This window comes from Ambystoma mexicanum, chromosome 11 (assembly GCF_040938575.1).
Source record: "Ambystoma mexicanum isolate Mex_15411 chromosome 11, UKY_AmexF1_1, whole genome shotgun sequence".
NCBI classification, from domain to species: Eukaryota; Metazoa; Chordata; class Amphibia; order Caudata; family Ambystomatidae; genus Ambystoma; species Ambystoma mexicanum.
The window spans coordinates 1462809942-1462834728 of NC_090934.1; the positions used below are offsets into that span (position 1 = coordinate 1462809942).

General features: G+C 46.8%; 1 protein-coding gene across 1 annotated transcript in view; it reads right to left on the bottom strand.

Moving 5' to 3' along the window:
• The window catches only part of SMAD3 (SMAD family member 3), a 503489-nt gene that overhangs the window by 17192 nt on the left and 461510 nt on the right, over positions 1-24787 (bottom strand). The window contains exon 8 of the mRNA XM_069625135.1: positions 11512-11656. Coding sequence (XP_069481236.1) covers positions 11512-11656 — 145 coding nt within the window. The remainder of the gene's footprint in view (positions 1-11511; positions 11657-24787) is intronic.

Here is a 24787-nt window from a genome sequence, read left to right on the forward strand (position 1 = left end):
GTTCTGGTGAACAGGGAAACGCTGAGATGTTAGCTAAACCTAACCAAGGTAAGAGTGGAGAGTGGTCAAGGCTTAGTCTCAGGAGAAAGTGAGTGGGGGCAGTGGTCCACAATGAGTCCACACAGTGAAGCACACAAAAATTCAATTTAGACAGGTAAGTAAACAAATACTATATTATTGGCCAAAATCACAAACTACCTGCCTGTTTCATTTCTTAGTAATATCACACAATACTCAATTATCAAGCCTGTGTACAGTCATCTTTAGGTTTTAAATAATGCATACAATAACTTGGACAACTAAATGAAGCTAAGTAGTGATGCACTAGAATGATGCCCTAACTTTATAAGTACAATCACTATGATGTATGGGTTCCTGTGCTAAAAAGTCTAAAAGCTTCCTCTTAGGAGAGGGGACAGATGTAGGCTGAGTTCTTGTGGAGGTGAACATATTCCAGAAGATATTTCAACAATGATACAGGTCAGTACAATTATATTCCTATCTTTCAGATACAAGCTTTTACATCAGATGATCAAAAAGCGATGGAATGGACTAGCCAACGTTTATTCTGGGGTCTATTGTAAGAAAAACAGGTGGCGGTAAATGCGTTGCAAATGCTTACCCCTCTCCTGACTTCGATTTTTCCACATTTACCAGGTGTGTAGACTTGTGGGGTGGGTAAGGGGCGAGGGAGGTTGAAGGATGTTTTTTCCGCCGTTTGTTCCAGTGAGAGGTGCCCAGGAGCTGCGGCTGCAAGGATTCCAACAGTCGGTTCCAGGAGCAGAGTGCAACCGTTTGCAAAGAAGAAATGCAGAAGGCACCAATGAAGACCTCTTCCAGAGACTTCACCAGACGGGGAAGTCAAGTTCCAGTGACGGCTACCGCCCAAAGGCGTCAGCAGGTGTTTTTTCAGTCATGGTTGAAGAAGACCTGACAGAGCAGGATCCATTGGGGCGCTGAAATATAGCAGGAAGGCGACTTAACCCTCAAGCTGGCAACCACCAAAGTTCAGGTGATGATTCTACTGAGGTAGGCCACTGTAGAGCTGGTGAGTCCACCAGGTGGTTCAGGCACACTGCCAAAGACTCAGGACGGCTGTATCCTCGAGAATGCATCAAGAATGGTTGGTCCCCACCAGTTCAAGGGTTGAAGCACCACAGAGGGCCTTTGCAGATAAGGTAGTCCAGCAGGGCTTCACCAAGCCAAACACAGTAAGTGATGCTAGGCCTCTTTGGGAGTCGCCCACGGATCTTCAGTTGGCTGCTCTTCTACATGGGATTCTTGGCTCCAAGGCTGATCAGAAGAAATATCTGCAGGAGTCCTCTTCTTATTCTAAATCTCGTCTGGAAGCAAGTCCAAGCCCACCAATGGTAAGGATCTGCACCATTCAAACAGCCAGCAGTGGTCCAATCAAAGACCAATGTGTGTTTCACTCATGCCCCGCAGCTAGACTCTCTGGTGCCCCGGATGTGCAGTGAGACCACAGTCCCACCCACATCCTGCGAAAGCAGCAGCTTTCCTGGGTGAATACATGACCATATTAGGTATTTCCATTCCACACGTGGTAAACACAAATGTGCACACTAAACATACTGCAAATGTGATAAAAAGGTAATTGCAGCCACCAGCTTTTCTTTAGGCACATAAAATTAACCAAAAATCCCAAGTGTAAAAGACTCGGGTGATACGAAAGTATCCCCAATGCACTGTACAATTCAGTGTGCCCTGTTGCCAAAAAGGTAAAAAGACAAAACGGAAACTGTTTCCCAGTATTGATGGTCTAAATGACTGATCAGTTTCCCCATAACAAAATGAACAAAGGGCCAGGGGAGTCTTCACTTCCCTGTAATAATCAGCACCAGTTCAAAAACAAAAGCAAAATGTTTAGGACTCCATAAAATATGGAAGAAAAATTGCCTAAAGAGAAATCTTTCCCAACACCACTACACAACAGGAGAGTTCAAACTAATACAAGCAAAAGGTTTTGTTCCCATTGGATTCAAATTAAACAACAATGATGTTCATTATTCCAATATCACAATCAATGTGTGTATCTAAGGTAACCTTTTATCAAATCAATTTAGACAAATCTTGTTTGTCAAAAGAAATCTTTCTGAACAGTTTTACCATTGCCAAAATTCCTTATAATGATCAAGAGAAAGTAAAATGTTTACAAAGGCTAACTAATAACAATCAGAAAAGCATCTCAAGTTTGGGAATATAGGTTTACATCATGCTATTTAATAAAAGGCTAGATATATGTTTGTCCGATGCCATCCTGCCCACTTTGCCTGCTATCAACCCTAGAGGGGAGCCGTTGCCCTACGCAAGACTTCAAGTTCATCTCCCAAGCGAACAAAATGGGTATGTCAACAATAACATACAATAAGTTGCGCCAAAGGCCCAAGAGAGGGATACCACTTTAACAGCATACACAAAGAAAATAAATACATTTAAAAAAAACATAAAAACAGAAATTCACTTGATTAAGCACCATTTCTCCAACAAAGTAAATTACATTTTTTTCAATGTAGTTATGTATTATGTAATTATTCATCGTAATATTTGTTGGTATGTGTTATTATATCAATACTATTCTTCATGTACATTTTAAACTTTATTTGACTTCAATTTACTTTATTTTATGATCTCATGTCTACTTTGAATCATATTGCAAGTGAATTGTATTACTCTGACATGCCTAAAAAGTATATATTTGAGTTCAAAACCCGTAAGTGGAATCCAAGACAATGAGGAGCATGTACAACAATTGGTTGCATGTACTATGTTGAATTCTGAACAGATTCTGTGAGATTTTGTTTGAGGTTACTACCCTTCCATGTGAAAGGAACAAGATCCTTTACAATTTATTTTGCTATTAACAAGTTAAAATATACCACATAATATGTTTACACTCTAAAATTGACTTCCTTTAAGCACATTAGCCGAAAATAATCCAAGGTCAAAATACACAGCTAAATAGATAAAGCATAGGCAAAAACATCAATTTAGACGGTTGTAATTAACCAACAAAAAATAATATTGCAGGCGAAAGACAACGGCCTATTCTGCAAATGAAGTGCTGTTTCTGGGAATTTGAAAGTGTATCCCAAATTCAAAAACCAATGCACTTTCAAATGTCCTGAAGTGAGGGTCATCCCCACCGCCTTTTGAAACGGGCGCAGGGGGAGGTGCAAATCATGACGTCTAATTTTTTACCATGTCATGCTTTTTTTATGTGCAACAGCTATAATTTAAATTGTAGCCGTCTGTGAAGGGGTTAGCCAGAAGGAGGCATAGCAACACAGAGCGCAAGAAAGAGTGGTTAAAGACAGGGGGAGGATCCCTGGGGAATGATGGACATGTGCTGCAACGAGCCAGAGGGGGGCAGCTGAATGCCAAGGGACTTTCCTCCAACGTTGTGGTTGTTCGTTGGTTTTTGTTTCCGACAGAGGTTGTATATGAATGGGCATATTGAGGCCCTTGACGGATAAAGGAGAACCGTGTGACGAGAAGAAAGTTGGTTGTAGTTATATCAGCCTCGTTGGGCTATGAAGAAGAAGTGTTTACCTCCGGTTGTGCCGCTGACGGAGGGCCACGACTGAAGGAGTTAATAGATTACAGTGTCACAGGAGACCTGTGCCGAGGTTCAAGAGACTCACATTCAGAGCCTTCTGGGTTAAGGAGTGAGTGGAGAAAGCATGTCATTACAAGCGGCCGCAGCCGGAGTAGATCAGCAGTAGAGAGCATGTCATTACACGTGAATGCAGCCGGAGCAGAACAGCTGTGAGGGAAAATGTGTCAGTACACCTGGCCGCTGCCGTGGGGAGGAGGGGAAATCACCTGAGGAGGACCGAGTCACATCACACGTCTGCCGCCTGAGGGGAGCCAAAGCAAGTCTCCCACTCTACCCTCACTCTACCCGAAGAGTACCAGACAACCAACTTTCTTCTCGTCACACAGTTCTGACTAAGCGTGTGCAGCGAGCTGAAGCCTTGAAAGTACACAAACAAATCCCCTTCAGTTAGAAAAGGAAGCGGTCACCTGATAATACAGCGGTATGTAAATACATGAGACGGCTCTATATAAAGGGAGAAATAATCCAAATAGGGGCAGCTGACTTTGGAAACCAATAAGTCCTGAGGAATATTATATTTTTATATATCTATCTATATCTCCACTGGGACCTTGTTAATGAAAGAGACTTATAAGGAACTAGGAGAAAAGAAAGCCAGTGGACAAGGCGAACATCCCAGTTACTACCATTGTTCCTTTCTACCCCCCTCCCGCCCCCAGCATAGTACTTCTTCCAAACAATCTGTGGAAAGTGCAGGTAAAGAGAAATAAAGGTGACAGGAAGAAACCACAGTGAGTACTGTTTTTATTCCTACTACAAGTTTGTGACACTGTCACGATTGCATTTTCATTCCCCAAACAGGGATGGGTTTGTCGAGTATTTTAGAGACGGGCCCTTTAACGGCCTGTCTCGGTGAAATGCGCTCCCAGCAACCATTTGGTTTCTATGAACCGGTCATACATTGGTATCGAGAGCCAACACTAATGTATGTAAGAGGGCTGGACGGCATATCTTTGCGCTATTGTTCATCCCCTCCTGAAATGCTCAGGTCACCTTTGAGAATAAGGTGACCTGAACATTTCTAAAAGCAGCGTAAATACAACAAGCGCATTCTCTGAGCTCCTTTCATTTGTGTTATTCGAGAATCTGGCTAATGTGAATTTAATAGAGCTATACATAAGGCGGCCTGATATAACAGAACTATAGATAAAGGGGGCGGATATAATGGAACTATACATAAGGGGGAAATGATTAATGAGTAGGGCTATTGGGAGGAACTACTCTCATAGTTACCTGTTTTTGAAAGCTCCCATTTTTTAAAATTATCTGTGCATTTTACAAAATAAATATAAAAAAGAAACATCAAAAACACAATTAACATCATCCAGTCAATTAAGAAAACACAAATATTATAAAATCTGATGCATGTTAGCATTAGCCATACAGTCACTTCATGAATTTTTTAAGCAACATAAGAGGTAATACAGAATAACAAAATAGATCAACCCATTTCACCTTAACTTCAATATTATATCAAATATCCTCTTAAGAGCGTCAATGTAATAATTCATTAGACTAATACAATAGGTGTTACATAACCAAGTCAATTTTCAACTAGCCCAATATCTTTTAAAACTCTGAATACCTTAATTATACACCTATGCGCTCTCCCTTCAAAGCAGCTGTGCCAGTGGTACTGGACCTCAGACATTTCTGTATTGAAGTCCCCCCTCCCAGTACGGAGTATAAACATCACGTAGAGCTGGACAGTTGCTTACTATGTACCTAAGTGTTTCCTTTACCTAGATTGTCACAAAAGTGGCATGAGGTCTGGGGGTTTATCCTTCCTCTCTGGTGTTTACTAAATTCATCCTGAACCTCATTAATAACGCTAAATCTCCAGAATCATGAATTATTGTAGTTATTCAAGCAATGTGCCTTTTTTTTTAGTTCAAATGCTAAATCCCCCCCCATCAGCTTACATTTCCTATGCTCATAGCATTTCCCATAGCAGCTGTTTCACTGTGTGCATGTTCACCTCTAGCGAATCAAGGGTACAATTTCCTCAAAAATTGACTCACATTTGCAGGCCCACTTCCTCAGGGATTCACACTGTTTTTTGTTTTTTTTTTTTAAATGGAAAAGCATTCAATACACAAAAAAGGGAATCCTGATGAAGACATCCTAATTTCCTCAGAAAAAGATATAAATCACAGTTTGAACCAGAGGGACCCCCCCCCCGGTAGACCCCTGGGCAGCCTCAGCACCTTATGCCACAATGCAGCTTTGAGGGCGTCAAACAACACACAATTAAGATACATCTTTTTCTCCATACCATAAATTATACTTGGTATAACCTTGGTTTCATCATAATACTAAATTGGGACGAGTGAAAAACCTACTATATTTCTGCAGAATTTTCCTCTTTTTGGGCACAAAGCTGTCCCTTTTGGCCCAAAGAATGCTGGCATTAGCTCCCTTGCATCTCCTTCCAAAAGATCAGGACTCATCACTTCCAGGGGCTCATTATCCATGCACCATTTTAACCCCACTTTCTTATTCCAAGCCGATAGCCTCATAAGCTGCGTTTTTGTTCTGTTCACCTTCAGGTTATTTATTTCTGTAACGCCTTAAGCATTCTTTGAAGTCCAATTCGGGTAAGATCAGGTAACACAATGCCGACCACCTAAGCAAGCCAATGCATAAGGCGATTAGCCAGTCTATGAAAAGCCAAACAAGCGGCCTCAATCGCCGTTCCCATGTCAGAAATGTACAAATTAAACCAACAGGGGGTCAGTACACACTCCTGCCAAAGCCCCCTGCTGTGACAATTTCCTTTGATAAGGTTCCCTTGCTATCAAGGCGCACCTGGAGGACTGTATCCGTATGAAGATATATTAAAATACTGAATAAGCTAGAAGGCAAAGCCCAGCATGATCAGTTCTCCCACAGTCTACTCCTAACTACGGTATTGAATGTGGAAGAAAAATCAATAAAGCCGTTAAAAGTGTTATCCTGGTTCTGCAGGATGTTTAAGACAGTTACATTTAAGGATGTGCCCATGTTTCTTCTGAACCCTGATTGATGTCTACTCAGGTCACCAGAAGTGCCAGTCCAGGATTCTAGTTCTTTTGATACCAGTACTGAGAATACCTTGGAGTCTGCATCCCAAATTGTGATAGGCCAATCATTTAGTGGGCCCAATCAGTTTCCCTTCTTAAAAACGGGAAATACAAATGACAGCTTCCATGAAACTGGCATTTGTCGATGGTAGATTATACTCTTAAACAGCAAGGTGAGTATATGTATCCAGAGCACTAACAGCTTTCAAGATATAGTTTGTCAATCCATTCAGGCTGCGGGTGAGAAACACTTGTCTTTTTTATAGCAAGCAGCACATCGTCATAGGAAAAATTCAGTTTGCATTCGTCACAAAAAAGGACATTCCTCCTTCAGGATGCAGAGTTTCAGCATGCAATGAACTGAAGCGCATAATCCGTTTAGATTCAGGGATGGGATTGATCTGCATTTTTTATTGGCTCCTCTCTAATTTTTTAATGACGATCAAGAAGGTTCGATCATTACTAGATCCAATTATAGCTAACATTCTTTCAGCATCAAAATCAGATCATCTGGTATTTGCACTGCATTAGATCTAACCACAGTAAGGCCCATCCTTATCTATCCAACTCTACAAGCCTTCTCGTAATCTCCAGTCTGCCTTCCTTGTGTCTCCTCGCCCTCCCTGTGCTTCTTCTCGCCTCCATTCTTTCTCTCTTCTTGCTTCACTTGCATGGAATTCTCTTCGCCCGGAAATCCGAGAAACAATCCACAAGGATTTGTTCAAAACAAACTAAAAGCCTCAGAGTTATCCTCTTAATCTACCTCTCATCTGCCTGCTAGGTAAACTGTCCCTCACTTCACTCATCATGGTCACATCCCGAGCACAGCTGGCCGTACTGCCTACCTGCACTTATTTGTCCCCAGTGACTGTTCCAGTTATACCCCTCCACAACCTGGTCAGAATGTCCCCCAAACTCATCCCCATTGTAAGAAGCTCACCACTTCCCATCAAATCTGATTTCTTAGCTATTGTATTTCCTTTGGGATCAAAAGAGCATTGTTCCTCCTGTATATGATTTAAAAAAAAATAATTCTGTGTGCATTTCTTATAAATGGAACTGTATTCTGCAGGTCCACCCCCACCATGCTTAATTAGCCTCAGGCCTTGGTTCAGTATCCTTTTCCTGGCAGCTACCTGTTCATCATGAGTGTGGGAATAATGCGCGCTCTCTCTCTTTTATATCATTTTTATATTATATTTACACGGAACAGAAACAGCCCTCGTTGACCTCAAAAGCCAGATTGATGGCATCAAGGACAACAACAAAGCAGCCATCCTACTCCTCCTGGACCTCTCAGCAGCCTTTGACCTGGTTGACCACAAAATACTCTGTAACCACCTTTCATCTGCTGCCCACTTCTCACACTCTGCTGTCACTTGGATACAATCTTTCCTAGCCAACAGAACCATGAGGGTTTTTTCATCTTTGGCTGCAGCAGACCCCATCCCCATCACATGCGGTGTCCCACAAGGGTCCTGCGTCTCCCCTACCCTCTACAATATCTTTACCAAACCCCTCTTTGACAAATTGGACCATCTGGGTGTCACCTACACTAACTACGCGGATGACACCCAGATACTCCTCACCATCACTGGCAACTACAACACTGACGCCACCAGGATCAACGAAATCTTCGCCATCATTCAGGCATGGATGGCCATACACGGCCTCTGCCTGAATGATGAGAAGACCGAGCTCCTCTTGGTCGGCTCCCCCAATAACCTACAGAAACTCAGCCCTGACTACTCCAAATTCATCATAGATGGCAACATCATTCCAGTTGTAAACCATGTGAAAACCCTAGGCTTCTACCTAGACGCCAATACCAACCTCTCCAAACAAGTTAATATGACCGCCTCAGCTACCGCCTACACGGGGAAATTAATTAGGGCTTGTAAACCCTTTCTATCTACAAACAGCTGCCTCATTCTGGCGAGGGCCCTTATACAATCTAAGCTCGATTATTGCAACAGCCTCTACCTTGGTGCCAACCAAGCTATAATCAAGAAACTTCAGATCCTCCAGAATAATGCGCTGAGAGCAGCTCTAAACATTCCCAGGAGAGAGCACATCTCACACATAAGACTAGCTTGTAAATGGTTATCTATCCAACAAAAAATCGACTTGAAAACCCTCTGCCTCACCTATAAAGCCCTAAATCACCTTGCCCCCCAGTACCTCACCAACAAATTCTCCCTCAAGCCTAACACAAGACTCACCAGATCATCCAATACTCTCTGCCTCACCGTGCCCAGATTCTCCGCCAAAAGAGCGGGGGGCTCAAGCTTTAGTGTCCTTGCCCCTCAACTCTGGAACACCTTGCCACTGAGTATTAAATTGACCAAATCCTTCCAACTGTTCAGAAGATCAGTCATTAGCTGGCTTCTAGAGAAGGAAATCCCCAGATAAATTAAGCTCAGTCCCACTTGCGTTTACTGTACATACCTTGAATAGATGATTGTCTTAGACCTGCACCAACTGTATATATTGTACATACCTTGAAATGCTCCTACTGCCTGCCTGTATACTCTATATTTGGCATCTTAACGCCACAATTGTATAACTGATTATTTACTGTAATTATGTAACCTATCCTTAAGCGCCCATTTACCCCTGGGTCTGGAGCGCTATACTAAATAAAACAAACAAACAAACAAACAAATATCCAAAACCTCCATACTTGTCTTAAGAACCTATTCATGGATAATTGGGAGAACGTCTCTCTCTCTCTATATATATATATATATATATATCCATGCCCAAAAGTTAATGTACACGATTCTGTTGAATATCTCAATCCTTGGAGGGTTCCAAGCAATCCTACTGTCCGAAAGTCTTAACTAATTACTTAGTAGGACCCTGTACCCGGAGACCTCTGATTACAACTGCAGAGCCAGCATTAGTGTGTAAGGAAGGCATGGTATAAACAGTAAGACAGACACAAGTGACCACAGTTCAAGGGCGTTTATTGAACTTCAATAAGGGTGTGATAAACGCCCATCTAAACCTAAATCTGCAGATGGCAGCAAGCTACGACCATCAAAAAATAATAATGCAGTCCTAGTAGAGTCTCGTCAAAATAAAAGGGCCTATACTAAAAAAAACGATAGCCGATCCTTATCTCTGAATACAAATCGTGTGGGGTATTGTTTATGAAAAAAAAAAAAAGTGTTCACAAAAATGATATGTCCGGATGTTCAGGCCGTTGGCCTTCCTTCCCCATGTTTTCAGCATGGGACAAGGTGGTTCACTCGAGCATAGTACACTTTCGGGCTTCTTCGGCATGAGGATACAGTTCCATTACCAGCATCAGGACCTTCTGTGCCCAAGTCTCTTTACTTATCAAAGTCTCTTGATTCAGAGGGCCCCATGTACCAAAACAAACAAAAAGTTCCTTTCCTCTTACAAGTACTCAATTCAGGTGATTCACTCTTCACCCTGGATCCCCCTCAGCTGGGCTGAGATCCCTTCCTCGATGTTCAGAGAATATTGTCTCTCGGGTGAATCACGGTTCACCCCGGATGCCCCTCACCCGGGCTCAGATCCTTTTCAGTTTGCATTAACTATCGAAAACTTTCGAATGTGCACAGGTTTAGCTTGACTTGTTGCAGGACCACTTCGATATCACAATTCCTTTTTACATTTGCCACCTCTCAGTTGGATACCAAGAGAGACCTTTGAATTAGCACCCACGTGGCGCCGGAACACTCTGTATACAGCATCTATCCTGGCTTCAAAAGTTCAGTCACTCCTCTGTTGTTCAATTATATTTGAGTTGCTGGTCAAATACGCTTCACACACTGTTCTCTTCAGTTTTCTCCATACAATGTTGCTGCTTGCAACCTTGGTTCTAACACAGACATGGAAGCGAGGTGTGTGCAATGAACAGTAATTGCCCGACGCTGCCGGACCATTGTGTTGGGACATTTCAGGTATACAACTCGAGTGTTAGTCCATTTTCTCTCGCAGTGAACAGTCCGTGAGAAAATGTTTGTGTCGGGAAAGGGGGGAGGGTTGAGTTCCTAAGTATCTTACCTGGTAGGATGGGGAAAAGGTGTTACAGGGAAGGGGATATAGTGTCTCACCATGCGGTGTCACACTCTCTGAAGACCCCTCATCCAGGTGATCCTCCTGCACTGGTCCACCCCCAGGAGCTGGATCCAATAGCGATGGTCGTGTCCTGTCCACCTGGATGATAGATCCCCGGGGACAAGCGGGTAAGACCTTCAGGTTTCTCACAAGTGTTACAAACGTTCTGCTCTGCTGATCAGAATAAATGCTCCATACTCGACAGCTGGCAAGATTAGAGAAAAGAACCTGTCGTCGTACAGAATGTTGAGCATCAAGCTGCATCATAGCCTAACAGTGGGCACCTCCGTCACTGCATTTTATGTTGGCCTAAACGCCTTTGAAAAGGGATAAAAGTGCAAGCCCTAGGAATAATGAAATATACAAGGCACTTTCTGATTAAAAATTCTCAAAGAAATCACATTTGAGAAGCATGTCTGAACATATGGATGATGTCCAATCTCCTCAAACATAGATAAAGAGTGTGGCTCTTAAAGAGATGCACCATTTTTGGTGTGCAGAGGTGGCACCAGCCGCCTCCAATGGGAGAAGCAATTTGCCACCAGTATGGCGGAAGGAAGATAGCGCATAGGAATATTGCCTTTTACTATATGGGCTAGAACATTTAAAACATGCTGTGTAAACTAAAGTGGAACCAAAGGGAAAGAGTTTGGCGTGGAACGTGAAAGTAGATGTTTTTAATTGCATTGTTATTAACAAGAAAAAGATGAAATATGTTACCTGTATTCTGCTCCCCAGCCCTTGACAAAGCTCATTCGGATTGTGCACATGCGAGTCAGCTGGTATACTGCCTCAAAGCCCTGATTTACAGATTGGGACAAGAGAGCAGCAAATTCCTGGTTATTAAAAATCTTCAAATTACATCCTGCAAGAAAACAAAACACATATTGTCATTAACATAGACTCAAACTGGTTGAATGGCAAAAATAAAACAGCCACAGCTTTAAGGTCTGAAGCGTGGCTGCAGAATTGGACACTCAGTGTAATTCTTTACACAAGAAAGAGAGGAAGCCTCAGGCTCCAAACCACTATGTGGCTCGTTGTTCTCTGCAGCTCAATTATTTGTACTTTTCAAACATCTGCAGTGGGTGGCTGCCTGCATCTAAGCTAAAAGAAACGCCCGATCCTTGCACATTAATTTGAAGACCGACTTAAAGCACTGCCATTCAAGCCAATATGTTTTTATGAAATAGACTAGTTTGGACCCTTCCTTAAATGGGGGCTAAGGGGAGGCCTCAGGGGCATTGAAACATTTCCTTGAAGCAGAACTTCAAGGACAGTCAGGTGCTCGAATGAGGGTTGGGTCCTTCATCCCTCTCTGAGTCATCAATGCTTTCCTTAAGAATTGGAGGGAATAGTTTCTAGTTTACAGTAGTAGCCTGTATGCCACATGATCTTGGTGGTGGCCATTAACTGGCCAAATCACTTTTGGTTCTTGGAGACATTTAACTGACTTGTTCATGAGGAACTACTTCATAGATATCTAGGGCCTTCTAAAGGGAGTCCTGAATTCTGCGTGCCATCAGGAAAAGCAGCACACAAATCAGTCCAAGAATAAGTGGCTCAAGGTATGAGCTCTTGCCAAACACAGAACTCCTGCAGCTGGAACATGTATACTGTGGTGAAAATCTGTAAATTTATGTAGCAAGAATTGGTTCGGATGTCCCTGGTGGTGTAACCAGGTCCACAATGTTCCTCTCAAAGATTTCCCTGGCCATAAACTGGAGACATTGGGCCTTATTAAACGGTATGCGGTAACCATGGCGCTATTTGCGCCATGGTTGCCGCCGGTATTTTACCGTGTCCGCCTTGGTGAATGGCGGAATTACCGCCCTACTCCAAGGTGAGCGGGAGCGGTAATTCCCCATTCACCAAGGCACTTCCCCATTCCCATTTTTGCCCCCATAGGGCTCAATGGGAATGGAGAAGGAGCTAATTACGGTACCGCAAATTACGGTACCGCAAATTGCGGTACCGCAATTAGCACCAAGGTCTCTTTGCGGGCCCGTTCCTTAACGGCTGCTAAAACTAGCCTTTGAGGTCGGGTCCGGCAAAGGGACCTAGTAGTAAGGCGGTAAGGGTTTACCAGTACCGGTGCCCTTACCGGTACCGGTAAACCCTTACTGCATACCATGTAATGAGGCCCATTGTCACAGTCTATACAGTAACGCTGCCATGGGAATCGTATATGAACATCTATAGATTTCAATTGCTTCTTATTCTAACCAGTTTCTCTGGTGTAGCATTAAGTTGAGGTTCTATAAAACACTTACTTCATTTTTTTAACAGGTGCAGGAAAGTCTTATTAAGCAAGTTATCATTTTTAAACAGGTTTGATGTGTGGAACTTTGTTCCCAGGTTTAATTTGCAACTTACTAAATAAATAAAAGGGGGTTCGTTTGCTTAACAGTAGTTAATGCGGGTTGTGCCTGAGCACTATTTTGTAACACGAAAAGAATAAGGGCAGTCAAACCCTAGAGGAGTATACTCCAACAAGCAGAACATATGCTTGTGAGTAGTGTTATGATCTCTGGCGTCCCAAAGGTGAACATTAAAAAAAATAAAGGAAACTGGTTCAATCCTGTCATTTGTCTGGAAGAAAAATGTTTGACTTCCTATATTATCTATCGTTGTGGACTTACTACCTGGGCATGTCATATACACAAGGTCAAAAAAGGACAGAGGTTTGGGTATGTGTTTGTCCTTTGTGTAGTCCTGTATTTGGATGTATGCTTTACAGAAATTCTATTGCTTTTTTACTACTTGAATAAAGAGAGAATTGCTTGGTATGTATAAGGGGGGTGGATTTGATTATAGTTTTCATGTATATTGATTAGGGTAGTATTATAATGTTGTTAATTTGTTTCCTTTTGGGTTTTACTAAACACACCTGTAATATTTTGTAAGTTCCATCAGCCCCTGTCTGTCCTATATACTATCCCTAGTCCGTGCTTGTGCGCCGCCTGTACATCAGCGGATAGAATAAGATGAGTATTGGCTGTTCATTATTCATTTCTTCACGAGATGGAAACTAGATAACCGACAGCCCAGGTAGTCATATACTCGTGATCAATCTTGATCTTGACAGGGTTACCAGCCGATCTGGCCTCGCTTCTATATCAAATTAGTGAGCAGGACTAATTTGCAAAACCTGAAAACATGGCTCTTTGCCAAGACACCGGACTCTAAGACACTTCACTCCTGCACTTTCTCCCAATTGGACACACCAATTATTGTGTGTCTCTAGGTATGATTATACTGTACTGTCTGATATGCATCTGCTTTTTCCCCTTGCCCACTGTACTTTTCTTTTCACCTTCCCCAATGTAACTTGTGCCTAGATACCGGAGGATTCAGTGCGCTGCCACAAAAGCAAAAATAAATATATAAATGAGCCCCATCTCGCATCCCGTGGGGTTAATGTGGGTTTTCCTTATGTCTTCTTCTTTACCCGGCAAAGACCTTTGAAACAATCTATGAGCGCATAAGGTGACCCTTATTTCAGCAGCATTTTCAGGGGGTTTTCATCAGTTTCCACAGGGTTCCGAGGTCCTCTTGCTCTGGAGCCCAGGACAGTCCATTTGAAATCCTCACAGGTACTGGCATATTCACATATAGTACAGATTGTCCACTCAGCTGGGACTACAGTTTCTATCCCGGCCATTCACATTCCCAGCTACAGCGTCCACCTCTGCTCTGGGGTGACTGATTTGTTTTCTTTTGACTCCTGATACCATTTGCTAGGTTTCTCTTATTTTCTTGAGTCAGGCAGTTGCCTGGTATTCCTGGGTTATGTTTTTGTAATGTTGCCATTTCTGGTTATTCAAGCTCACCAGCAGAAGCCTCTTCATTGCAGTCTGTTTGCATTCTCCGTTAACTCGCTGTATGCATTTACTGCCCATTGCCCATTTTAACTGACTGTGGCACTCGTTATTGCCTCTTTTAGAGAAGTATTCTGTGCTTGCCATAGCTATTACTGAATATTGTCATCTGCGGTGCACATCCCTGAGAGTAGCTATAAGCTCCATAGGCTCAGCAACAGAATGATACAGACTCCCCTTTTCTCTCTGTGATCATGTTTTATTTCCAAAGCGTTCCTTCAATTCGACATGGCTATTTCATATTGCTTCAACTTTCGTGATTGTGGGCTTGGGGAATCCCACTATGCCAAGAAAGGCTCAGAATGCAGCCTCCTTTTGACCGACGACTATCCGTGTTGTTCCTCTTGCGTGACGCAGAAATACTTTGGAAGGCCCGGTCACCTAATTCCCAGTGTCTGGGGGATGCCAGGGTATAGAATAAATGAGGCAGGTGTGGCTATATTCTGCATAAGGGGGGTTCATTCCAGTACCCCGGGGAAGGCGCACTGTTACATCACCATTCGCCCTTCTTTCTGTTTGCTTATGTGCTTTGATCACTCTGCAATGCTCTACGTCACAACCCTCGTGTTCTCATCAGCGCTAGCAACGTTTTCTTTTTGATGTCACAATCCCCTTGGGAAAAGATTGTGTCCATATTATAACTCACATGAGCACGTGAGCCAATAGTACGCCGCCACTTTTGGACAGTTCCAGCAGGGTTATGAAATATTCTTTTGAAGCCGTTCCCCATCAGGTCTCAGTCCTGCACAGTCATGGCTAATCTCCACACGCGTGGCCTGCAGGGTGCTTTCCTCTTGTTGTTCATCAATATAGTGAAGTACACGATACAAAGATTAAGTTTCTCTCGACGTTTTCTCCAAAGCACCCTGCAGCTTCTGACCACGCAATCAGCTCACAGGACTGGCCTCTCCAAGTGACTGTTCTCTGAAGAAATGCATTTTACTTGAAAAGACCAAGGTATGCCATTTGCTAAATTCAGAACTGAAATCTGGGGTATTGGGTTGGTTACTAACCTGCACGTTATTGAAAACCAATGTTGCAATTCATCAAGAGCTAGGGTTTGTGTATTTGAAAGACCAGTTGATAAATGCCCCAACCCTGTCCCTGGATGCAAACGTGGGTACATCTCGGTTTATCTAGTTTTATACCTATGTGAGAGGATCGCACGAGGTCTGATGGAAGTAGGGTTTCATGGCTTCAACATGCCAAAGAGAAATGTACGACCCAATCCCAGAATAACGACAACACACAGTAGGCAGGTAATTAGTAAAGAGCCAGCTCCTGAAGTCTGAACCCCCCCCCCCCCCCCCCCCTGTAGAACACACACGACATTTTCAACAGTGAAGATTTGGAAGCCATACTTCGGATTGTGTCTGACGTATTAGCCATGTATTTATTTGGCATGCCTGATCTTTAACCTACGCCCAGTTAATGATGTTAGGAGATGGGATATTTCGGCCATTAAAGCTTGTGGCTGGCCCTATTGTCCAACCGAAATGGAATCACCTTGACATCCTGTTTGCCATTGCTCTATATGGTAATACGAGAATAAGGAACAAGTTACTTACCTGTAACTGTTGTTCTCCAGCATGGGTCTGGCATGGATTCACATGCTCATGAATATTCCCCGTCGTCAGGCTGGGAATCCTCGGTAAAGAAAAAACCAGTATCAGTTTCGTTTCTGATCTGTCTTTCGTAGTAATAACCAATCACTGGTCTCTGCGTCATACTGACCACAGCCAATGACTGCCCTCTACCTAAGCACCGCCTCTGGCAGCCATCTTCAGATTTGGAAGCACGTGAAGTGGCAGTATGACCAAGTGAAGAGCCGCAGAGGGGTAGGCGGGAGGGTTCGCATGTGAATCCATGCCAGACCCATGCTGGAGAACAACAGTTACAGGTAAGTAACTTGTTCCTTCTCCAGCATGGGGTCTGGCATGGATTCACATGCTCATGAATAAAGAATACATAGCAGTACACACATGCACAACCACGGGAGGTGGCAAAGGCTCAACATTAAGCATCACATCAACTCAACATTAAGCATCTTACCTCCTCACCAGGCTCACCTCAGGCGAACAGGTTGCGCAGCACTGCTTGACCGACCCTGGACTCCTCCCTGGAATCCCGGTCGACGCAGTAGAATTTCGTGAAGGTGTGCGTCGACCTCCACGTAGCAGCCCTGCATATGTCCAGCAGGGGCACACCAGATAGGAACGCCGTGGTAGCTGCGATCGCTCTGGTGGAATGGGCTCTCGGACGGCCAGGCAGCGGTCGGTTTGCCAACCGGTGACAGCACATGATACAGCCGGAGAGCCATCTGGAGATGGAAGCCTTCGAGAGAGCCTTCCCCTGATTGACAGGTCCAAAGTTCACAAAGAGTTGTGACGTCTTCCGAAAACCCTTCGTGCGGTCCACGTAGAACTTCAGCGCTCTAGCTACATCCAGCGAGTGCAAAGTCCTCTCAGCCGGCGACGAAGGCGACGGGAAGAACACAGGTAACACCAAGGGCTCGTTGAGATGGAAGTCCGACGGTACCTTGGGCATGAAGGAGGGGTGCGTCCTGAGCACTACCCTCGTGTCGTGGAAAGTCAAGTACGGGGCCTTGCAGGAAAGGGCCTGGATCTCTCCCACTCGTCGTGCGGAGGTGATGGCCACCAGAAAAGCTGTTTTCCACGATAGAAACTTCAACGGGGCCGAGTGCAGAGGCTCGAACGGAGGTCCCATGAGCTTGGTCAGCACCACGTTGAGCTCCCACGCCGGAGCCGGAGCCTTCACCGGCGGGAACGATCTGAACAGTCCCTTCATGAACTCTTTCACCAGACGATGAGACCACAAGGACGTCCGGCCCGTGGTTCTGGTGTATCGGGAGATCGCAGCAAGATGAATCTTGATGGACGCATGTGCCAGACCAGCTTTGGCCAGCGTCAGCAGGTACGGCAGTACTTGGGGAGCCGTAATCCGTAGAGGGTTAATCTTCTGTGCGTGGCACCAGACAGAGAACCTCTTCCATTTGTGTCCGTAGCATTTAAGAGTCGAGGACGCCCTGGCCTTTGCAAGAACCTCTCTGCAATCGGCCGGTATGTCGTATCCTCCAAACTCTAGCGCTGCAGGAGCCAGGCCTGCAAGTTCAGCGACTTCGGGTCGTGGTGGAGGATGGCGCCTCCTTCCCTGGAGAGTAGATCCGCGTCCGCCGGCAGCTTGATCGGCGGGGACGCTGACAAGTCCAGAAGGTCCGGGAACCATATCTGCCTCGGCCACGCAGGTGCGACGAGGATCATCCTGCACCGTGACCTCTTGAGCTGGTTGACGAGCCGGATTAGCAGAGGCAAGGGAGGGAACGCGTAGAGGAACAGGCCCTCCCAGGGGAACGAGAAAGCATCGCCCATGCTCCTCGTCTGGGGAAACCTGCTGGCGAACCTCCGGCACTTGGTGTTCGTCGCCGTCGCGAACAGGTCGATCTGGGGTGTGCCCCACCGTCGGAAGAGGCGATCCGCCAGATCCTGCCGTAGTTCCCACTCGTGGCACGAGCGCAGCTCCCTGCTGAGTGAGTCGGCGATGGTGTTTTTTATCCCTGCCAGATGAAACGGCACCAGAAAAATCCCTTGGGCGACGGCCCAATGCCACAGGTCCTGCGCCTCCTTGGACAGCGCTGGGGACCTGGTTCCGCCCTGTTTCCTGATGTAAAACATGGTGGTGGTGTTGTCGGTGAAGATCCTCACCACCTTGCCCTTGAGGGACGGAAGGAAGGACCTGAGGGCCCAAAACACTGCACGGAGCTCCAGGACGTTGATATGTAGGGACTTCTCCGTCGGGAGCCAGAGTCCCCTTGCGTGCAGATTTTCGGTGTGCGCTCCCCACCCTTCCAGGGAGGCATCCGTGGTCACAGTCTCCTGGTGGGCTGGGGTCTGGAAGTCCATGCCCGCCGTCAGATGCGCGCGGGTGCCCCACCACCGTATCGCTCGTCGGAAACTCTCGTCGAGCTTGATCCTTTCCTCGAAGCTGCCCGTCGTCTGGATCCAGCGCGCATCCAGGAATTCTTGCAACGGGCGCATCCGGAGCCTGCACATGGGAATGAGGTAGATGCAGGAAGACATCATCCCGAGGAGGGACTTGATGGACCTCACTTTGGCCGCGTCGGCCACCAACATCCGTTGCACCTTGCCCAAGATGGTCCTGGTCCTCTCCTCCGACGGGGAGGCCAGAAGGGACACTGTGTCGAGCCTCGCTCCCAGAAACAGTGCGACTTGCGCGGGCACCAGGTGGGATTTGGCGTAGTTCACGGAGAATCCCAGGTCCGTGAGGAGTTGGACGGTCCTTGCCGTGTGGACCACGGCGAGCTCCCTCGTCTTGGCGCGGATGAGCCAGTCGTCCAGGTAGGGGTAGACGTGGATCCCCTCGCGGCGCAGCTGCGCCGCCACCGGTGCAAGGCACTTGGTGAATACCCTGGGTGCCGACCGTAGTCCGAAGGGAAGGGCTTTGAACTGGTAATGACGCCCTTGGACCACGAATCTGAGGAATTTGCGGTGCCCCTTTAGGATGGGAATGTGGAAGTAGGCATCCTCCAAATCCAACGACGATAGGAAGTCTCCTTCCTCCAGCTGACCCAGGACGTGCTGGAGGGTGACCATCCGGAACTTCTGCGCCTTGATGAACTTGTTCAGACGTCGCAGGTCCAGGATGGGGCGCCATCCTCCCGTCTTCTTCTTCACGAGGAAGTATCTCGAGTAGACTCCGGAGCCCCGAAGCCTCTTTGGGACGAGTTCGATGGCGCCCTTTCTTAGCATCGCCTTTACCTCCAGGAGAAGTTGAGGGACGTGAAGTTCTTTCCTGGCCACGGGGGGGACGCGCGGGCACCTTCTTTGAAACTCGAGCGCGTGGCCCCGGGCCAGGGCGTCCAGCACCCAACGGTCGGTGGAGATGGACTCCCACACGCTGACGAAGCCCGCCAGCCGGCCTCCCACCGGGGTGCTTCGGTGGGGGCCCGACCCCACGGCCGGTTCAATCCTGCTTGGACGCGGCCTTGCCGCCTTGACCTCCTTGGCGACGACGGCGGGGTCCGCTAGACTTGCCTCGTCCTCTGTAGGCCTCTTGCGACGACGAGCGGGCCGCTTGACGGTAGGAAGCGAAACCGCCGCCGGAACCTTTGGAGGCGCCCTTGCCTCCGCCGCTCCGAAAGGGCGTCCGTCGTTGCAGGACTCCAAGGGCCCAGGCCGTCTCAGTATCCACCTTGATGGCCTGAAGGGAATCGTCCACTGTCTTCCCAAACAGGTTGTTCCCGTCGAAGGGCATGTCCAGGACTCTGGTCTGGACGTCCTGCCGGAAGTCCGTAGCTTTGAGCCATCCACGACGTCGAAGGCAAACACCGTTGCCCAGCTGGCGGAACCCAGTGTCGGCGATGTCCGTCGCCACGGTGATGGCGTGGTCCGAGGCCACCTCACCTTCCTGCAGGATCTCAAGGGCCTCCGCCCTCTTGTCGTCCGGCAGAAAATCCAGCAGGGGAGCCATCTTGTACCAGAGCTCCCTGTCGTAGCGGACCACGATAGCCAAGGCGTTGGCCGCTTTAATCGTGGTCGCTGCCGACGAGATGACTCTACGCCCCATAGTATCCAATTTCTTTCCCTCGCCGTCCGGCGGGGAAGTCGATGTGGAGGCCGCACACCCCCCCGCTTTCTTCCTGGCTGCCGCAGAGACGACGGAGTCCGGGGTAGGCTGCGCCCGGAGGCATAGGGGGGCCGTGTCCGGGACCCGGTACTTTTTCTCGTACCGGTCTCTTCTAGCTGGCGTCGTGGAAGGGTTCTTGAGGAGGGAAAGGCCCTCATCCCAAATGTCGTCCAACAGAGGCACTGCGAGGACCGTCTTCCTCTTGGCCTCGCGCCGCTGATAAAGGAAGCCTTCCTTTTTCTTCTCCTCAGGGCAGAGTTGGAAAAGCTCGGAAGCCCTGGAGATCATGGAGTGGAAAGATCCGATCTCGTCGGGCGGAGAGGCCCTGGTGGGAGGCGACGACGGAAAATCCTCGTCGTATGCCTCGTCGTCCGTACCCGTCGCTGCCGTGTCAGTCCCCGTATCATCCCCTGGAATGGGCTGGAAGGGGTGCGACGGTTGAAAAGGAGGTGGTGGATGGATCCTTCTTTTCTTGGTAGGGGGAACACCAGAAGGTCCCGGTTCTGGATCCCCCGACGGGAGAGGTTCCTCCGTCGGTAACGGTAGCCTCGTCCTTATCTCGGAGCATAAGGACTGTATGGCCAACAAAATGGCCGCCGAGTTGTCTTGCGGCGCTGGTAGAGGGGAATCCGACGGGCGAGCAGGGGCCCCGTCGGTATCCTCGACGATGTCGTCGTCGTCGTCACCTGCGTCGGGATCCATTCCGACGGGCTGGCCTTCTTCCACGCCTAGGCCGTGGCTTAAGACCTCGATCAGCTCCTCTTCTGAGGTTGAGGCCGACTCTACGACGACGCCCTGCCCCCCCTTCTTCCCCACGGAGGGTTTCACGGGGGTCCTATCGATGGGCACAAAGGAAGACTCCCTCCGAGGAGGCAGGGAGATTCTGGGCCCTGAGGTCGCCACCACTGGTGCAGCCACCACAGGCTGAGCCAGGGCCGCCGCGACCGTTTCGATAGAGGGCTTGGTCGGATGGATCAAGGCCTTCACCACCTTAGGTGCGCTCACCGCCTTATCCTTGAGGGAGGGGGCACTGCCACGCTCCTCCTCTGCCTTAGAGCTCGACCGGGGCCTCTCCAGGAGCTTCGCCGGGTGCTCGGCCTTCCTCTTACCCGACCCAGAGCGTTGGCTCGTGGTTGATGGTGCCGGGGAGGGTGCGCCCTGCCTGGCGCCCGTAGAGCCCGACCGTTCGGCGCTCCCGGTGCCAGCGGACTCACGGTGCTTGGCCTTATGTTGGGCCCCCGTCGCCGGGGCGCCCTCAAAGGTCTTAGAAGACCGCTCGGATTTCTTCTTCTTCTCGCCAGACGGGCTCTTACCCTCCAGCCAGTTGGCGAGACGTTGATGGCGGTCCTTCATGGTCCGTTCCGACATGTTGCCGCAAAACGCACAGTCCTTCTCCACGTGCGTCTTGTCCTCATGAAGGCAGTAAAGGCAGAAAGAGTGTTCGTCCTCCTTGAAGACGTTCTGCAGCTGGCATCCAGGGCAGACCCTGAACAGCTTTCCGGGAGTCGAGCTTCCCTTCTCCTGGGCCATCTCCGAGACAGGGCCTGAGAAGCTTCTGGAGTCCTCCGAAGTGTAGCTCGACGAAATCTTCACCCTTGAGGGGCACAGATGAATCCGACACGGGTCCCCGTTGATCGGATGTAGGATCGGTGGAGCTTGAGGCTCTTTTGACCGAAAGAATCGAAGTTTTTTGTAAAAAGCGCGAAAAAATAGCACTAACGCTCGAGAGCAATAGCACGAGGATCCCAACACATGAACGTGCGGTAAAAATCTGAAGATGGCTGCCAGAGGCGGTGCTTAGGTAGAGGGCAGTCATTGGCTGTGGTCAGTATGACGCAGAGACCAGTGATTGGTTATTACTACGAAAGACAGATCAGAAACGAAACTGATACTGGTTTTTTCTTTACCGAGGATTCCCAGCCTGACGACGGGGAATATTCATGAGCATGTGAATCCATGCCAGACCCCATGCTGGAGAAATTATGTTGACTCCACACTTGGAAAAAGATGTTTTTGGCCATTTAAACCAGCTTTGCATTATATTTTTACGTTGGGAGACATGGGGGTTTAATGGGTTGTAAATGACTATTTGAGTAATGACAATGATTTTAGAAAAAAGTACTTTCTAGCTTGGTACCTTAATAAAGGTCCACATCGGTATGATTAATCAGAAGCTTAGACTATTGTATTTAGGATTTACAAAGTCTCTAGCATACCAAGAGTTTAGGGCCATATTCATATTTGCTGACATTTGTTACTTTGCGCTTCAGCCCTTTATTATCCCTCTATATTGGTAGGACCATAATAGTTGGCTGTACAGGGTTTAGCAAAGATTAATATCTCATGTCTCCTGTACAGTGACTTTTAAAAATAAATGTGAATTTATTGCTATGCTAAAATTCAAAAAAGAAAAATACATATAAAATAACACATTTCCACCATATTCCCGCAAAACCCTAACCCCTCCTCCACAATATTGCCCCTATTAAACACAATGTTGAAAAGATGAGCGCAATCCAATGTAACATACCCAAAGAACATGGCTTGATAAATCGGGAGCAGTTTACCGATGCTTCTCAATACAGACATTTTGGAGAGTCTGAGAGGGTCTCTCTGCCATCCATATAAGATTTTAAAATTGTGTTCTATAGAGGACGTGAACAGGTTGCCACGAAAAGGTGACTGTAAAAACTGTCTTCCATGTATCCTTGGGAATCTCTTCACCCACCAATGTGTCCCACTGTTCTAAGTTCTGTCCGTTGCCCATTTGGGAAGTAATTAGTACTTTACAGAGTTTAAAGAAGATCCCTTTTCTACTATCTGAGGCTGCTACCGCTTTCTGAAATTGGGTCAAATCTCTAGTTAGGTTGTCCTTTAGTACACTTGGAGTCTCAAATATTCAAAGACGTTTAGTGCATTTTGCCCCAACACCTCATGAAGAACTTAATATTCTATAAAAGGAGCCTGCTGTAAAGAGCTGACCTGCTCTTTCCAATCCTCTATCTGACCACTCCTGCGCATGCCGAAGCATCTGCCTGGAGAGATCAATAGATCGACCCCACACTGATGCTACAGTCGATGGCCACGAAGAGAAGAAATTATTATTGCTCTTCTTCTTCCAAAGATACCACAGTACTCTCAATGTTGGGTAATTTATCAGGTTTCCAAGTATCGCCGTAGATGGGGCATAAAATAAATCTTACTTTTTTTGGGGTGGGCTTGTAGGTCTTCTAAGTAAGTTCAATAGTTGTCCAGATCATCCCTCATGTGCTCCGATAGTATTCGCAACTGCAGGGCCTTATAGTATTGGAACATGTCTGGGAATCCAAAACCCCCATGAGCCCTTGGAAGAGTAAGCGTAGATAGTTTGATTCTGGGAACATTCTTTTGCCAAACAAATGTGTTTATTGCTATGGTATGGCCTGGATCAGCATAACGCTGGATTTAGTTACATTCTTCTTTAGCCCTGAGAAATAGCCGAATTCCAACTCACCACACTGTATTCCTCTTATAGATTGGTTTGCTGGAATGGCTATCGCTAAAGTTGCCATAGCAAGAATGCATAATAAAGGGGAGAGGTGGCATCCTTGTCTCATCTCTCTAGATAAGACTATCAGGGATGATCGTGAACCAGTGACTTGGATTTCTATTGTCGGCTGCTATATAGGGCAGCTATCCAATTTCTAAAGTTTGTCCTGAATCCCATCTTTTCTAATACCTTAGTCATGTAGCGCCATTCCGCTCTGTCGAAGGCTTTCTCAGACTCTAAAGAAACAAGAGCTGCATCAAGGCCTGTCCTCTGAGCTATGCGAGGTTGATGGTTTCTCTGAAAATTGTCAGACCACTGCCATCCTCTAATAAATCCTACTTGGTGGATCAGGGATGGCAGGGCAGACTATTCTATTGCCCAATAATTTCGCCTGAATGTTCCCGTCATTGTTCAAAAGGGAGATGGATCTGTAAGAGGCACAAGAGGCGGGGTCTTTACCAGTCATATGAATAACCATTATTATGGCCCACAGCATTGTCCTTTCAGGGTGTCATTAAAGATTGGTACCAAGTATGAGACCAGGAGCGCTCGGTACATCTCCCGTCATTGTGCCCCCCCTTTCATCTGCTTCATTGTTTTAACCGCCTCCTCCCCTGAGATAGGTTCATCAAACTCTTCAACCATTTCCTGAGGGAATCCTGGTAATAGAATTGAGTCTAGGAAAGTTGTTCTATGGGAGCCATCATCCTCATATTCTTACGTGTACAGACGCTCATAATAACTCCTGAATTTGTTGCCTATATTTTTTGGGTTAAAGACTGAGACGCTGTCTACCTTCTTGATGCATGCTACCATGGATCTTTGCGAGATTCACATAATCTCCATGGCCGTATTATATGCGCCTTAACACATTTTTCATGATATTTTTGCTTTAAATACAAGAGCTTTGTTGTGTTTATGT